Source organism: Mandrillus leucophaeus, unplaced genomic scaffold, assembly GCF_000951045.1.
Source record: "Mandrillus leucophaeus isolate KB7577 unplaced genomic scaffold, Mleu.le_1.0 Scaffold37, whole genome shotgun sequence".
Lineage (NCBI taxonomy): Eukaryota > Metazoa > Chordata > Mammalia > Primates > Cercopithecidae > Mandrillus > Mandrillus leucophaeus.
Genome location: NW_012103920.1, coordinates 8,298,084 through 8,300,969, shown reverse-complemented (window position 1 = coordinate 8,300,969; position 2,886 = coordinate 8,298,084). Strand labels below are relative to the sequence as shown.

The following is a 2,886-nucleotide window of genomic DNA, read 5'->3' as shown; positions in this document are numbered from 1 at the left end:
CCCCATCTATAATAAAAATACAAAAAAAAAAAAAAAGCCAGGCATGGAGGCTCATGCCTCTAATCCCAACACTTTGGGAAGCCCAGGCAGATGGATCACTTGAGACCAGGAGTTCGAGACCAGCCTGGCCAACGTGGCGAAACCCCGTCTCTACTAAAAAGAAGACAAAAATTAGCCAGGCGTGGTGGTATATGCCTGTAATCCCAGCTATTCAGGAGGCTGAAATCAGAGGATCTCTTAAGCCTGTCTGGGAGACGGAGGTTGCAGTGAGCCGAGATCATGCCACTGCACTCTAGCCTGGGTGACAGAGCAAGATTCTGTCTCAAAAATAAAAATAAAATAAAAATAAAAACCCCTACACAAAAACGAAAAAAAGAAACCATACATCCAACTTCTTTGTCATTTTCTTGGTCTTCTCTGGGTGCTAAGTTCTTTATCACTTTTAAACATAGAAATAGATAAAATGCAAACCACAAGCGTGTGCATTTTTCCCTTAAGAAAACAAGACTGCTGTTACTGTAATCTGATGTATAGACATTCAAACAAAAAGTGCCACATTCATTTTGTATGTTGCACCTTCCTCTTCTTTATAACTTACGTTGATTATAGCCAGAGCAACAGTAAAATCCCCTATATAGCTACAAGTACTGGTTTATGGCTATAATAACCGATAACATTCCTTTTTCACTTTCTAAAGTACCTCAGCTCGACTTCTATGGTCGCCATTGTGATAAAAGGAAAGTGAGAAATGAGTGATTAGATGCATGAGTTCTGTACACAGACAGAAAGTTCCTGGCTCTGTTATACTTTCAAGCTTCGAGTCTTTGGGAAAATTAATCACTGTGAGCCCCAGTTACGTCTTCTGCAAAATGAATTCATTCTTTAAACAAGTATCTGTGAGCTTACCATGTGCCAGGCAGTGTGCTAGGCACGGACGTGATAGTATTTGAGATGCCACTGCTGTCAAGGCTGAGGGAGACAGCAAATAAACACACAAACACATATCCTGAGGAGACCAGGTGGCAGGAGGGAGAGTCTGACTGAGGGATGGTGGAGGGAGGGGCTGTTACTGTAGATGCAAGTCAAGGAAGGGCTGTGCTTGGGGATATCTGAACAGGGACCTGAATGGTGTGGTCCGATAAGCCACGTGGATGCCTGGCAGAGGAAATGGCAAAAGCCCTGAGGTGGTACCTGCTTCTTGGTTTCGAGGAACAGCAAAAAGGCCAGGGTGGCTGGAAGGGAGCAAGGAGGGCAGCGATGGGACAAGTGGCTGGAACGCTGGGAAAGGACAGTGCAGGCAGCTCAGAGGTTGCCGTGACGATTAAGAGATAATACAGGTAAACCCCTGCACTCAGGGGTGGCATGTCTTATGGGTTCAGTAAACTATGGCTAGTAATATTTCTGAAATACTTTACATGAACATTTTACATCATCATTTTACAGTATCCCTCGGAGTACATCCTGTGTGTGACCAAGTGTGTGTATGGAAGACAGAATGTGTGTGTGTGTGCCCACATGGACCTAAAAGCAACAGGCAATTTGGTTCTTTGACAAATACAGATTTTGTTTCTCTTCCCTTCTAGGTGTAACTATGCATGTACCTTCTCTGTAGTTTGAAAAAATTCATGGCAAGAATTCTGCAGAGACCGTCTTTGGTGCCACCCACAGAGAAATGATAGTTCTATTTTTCTTTTCTTTTCTCTTTTTCTTGAGACAGAGTCTTGTTCTGTCGCCCAGGCTGGAGTGCAGTGGCGAGATCTCGGCTCACTGTAACCTCCACCTCCTGGGTTCAAGCAATTCTCCTGCTTCAGTCTCCCAAGTAGCTAGAATTACAGGCACGTACCACATGCCCGGTTAATTTTTTATATTTTTAGTAGAGACGAGGTTTCATCATGTTGGCCATACTGGTCTTGAACTCCTGACCTCAAGTGATCCATCCGCCCACCTCTGCCTCCCAAAGTGCTGAGATTACAGGCATGAGTCACCGCGCCTGGCCTGACATTTCTACCTTTCATTCCCCTCTTTAAAGAACTCAATGAACAGTAACACACAGAAACAAAGGAGCTGGACGATGAGAAGCGCCCTTACGTTGTATCGGGCATCTAGGCCACCACAGCTCAGCGGCTGCTTCTGCTGCAGCCTCAGGTCTCCGTTCACATATAATTGGGATCCCGGGACAGGAAAGGAGGACTGGAGAAACGCCATGCTCTGCATCACGAGGGTCACCATCCTCTGAAAGCATTAGAAGGACCAACAATACCAACCTCCATCAGATCTGAAGGTCTCTAGGTGCTAAGAGTCACCTGTCTTGGCTGAAACCTAAGGGGCCCTCACATACCTAGCGTAGCCATGCAGGAAACAATGCCTAGAACCTTCTGAGCTATTAACAGCCCGTATCAGTTAACATGACTTTAGTGAAAACCATTCGATTGGCCTAAGTTAAATCCCAAGCTACGTGGGGAAGAGGGTCTGCTACAGTGTGGGTCTTCTAGAAATCAGAAGAAGGGCTCTGGTCTATTAAAAATACACAAGGGAGAGGACGGCCTCCCAGTGGACTGACTCACGTGTAATTGATAGGAGAAAGTCAGGATGAGCTTCACACCGAGAACGTGCTCCGTGGACTGCAGGGGAAGCTCCAGCTTAAAATGTAGCATGTCCATCTTCCCATCCTGGTTCCTGTCTTCTTCTCTAGTCTAGGAAACCCAAACAGGGTCAGCAGCCCTGGTCACTAATGAGTCTGGGAGGAATCCACATCACTTTTGTACATACACAATGACCCACTGTCCTGCTGTACACAACAGGCATTCTCTCCCCCACCAAAAGAAAAAGAAAAACAGATAGATGTAAGTGCATTAATACTGGGGAGAAACACAAAGTGCATGGCCC

General features: G+C 45.7%; 1 protein-coding gene across 1 annotated transcript in view; it reads right to left on the bottom strand.

The window, feature by feature from the left end:
- Nucleotides 1-1,960: 1,960 nt before the first annotated feature.
- Nucleotides 1,961-2,886, bottom strand: part of TMEM231 (transmembrane protein 231) — a 19,332-nt gene continuing 18,406 nt past the window's right edge. Inside the window, exons 3-4 of the mRNA XM_011990114.1 lie at nt 2,565-2,693; nt 1,961-2,232 (exon numbers count right to left, since the gene is read on the bottom strand). Of these exons, the coding sequence (XP_011845504.1) occupies nt 2,005-2,232; nt 2,565-2,693 (357 nt within the window). The 3' untranslated portion in view covers nt 1,961-2,004. The remainder of the gene's footprint in view (nt 2,233-2,564; nt 2,694-2,886) is intronic.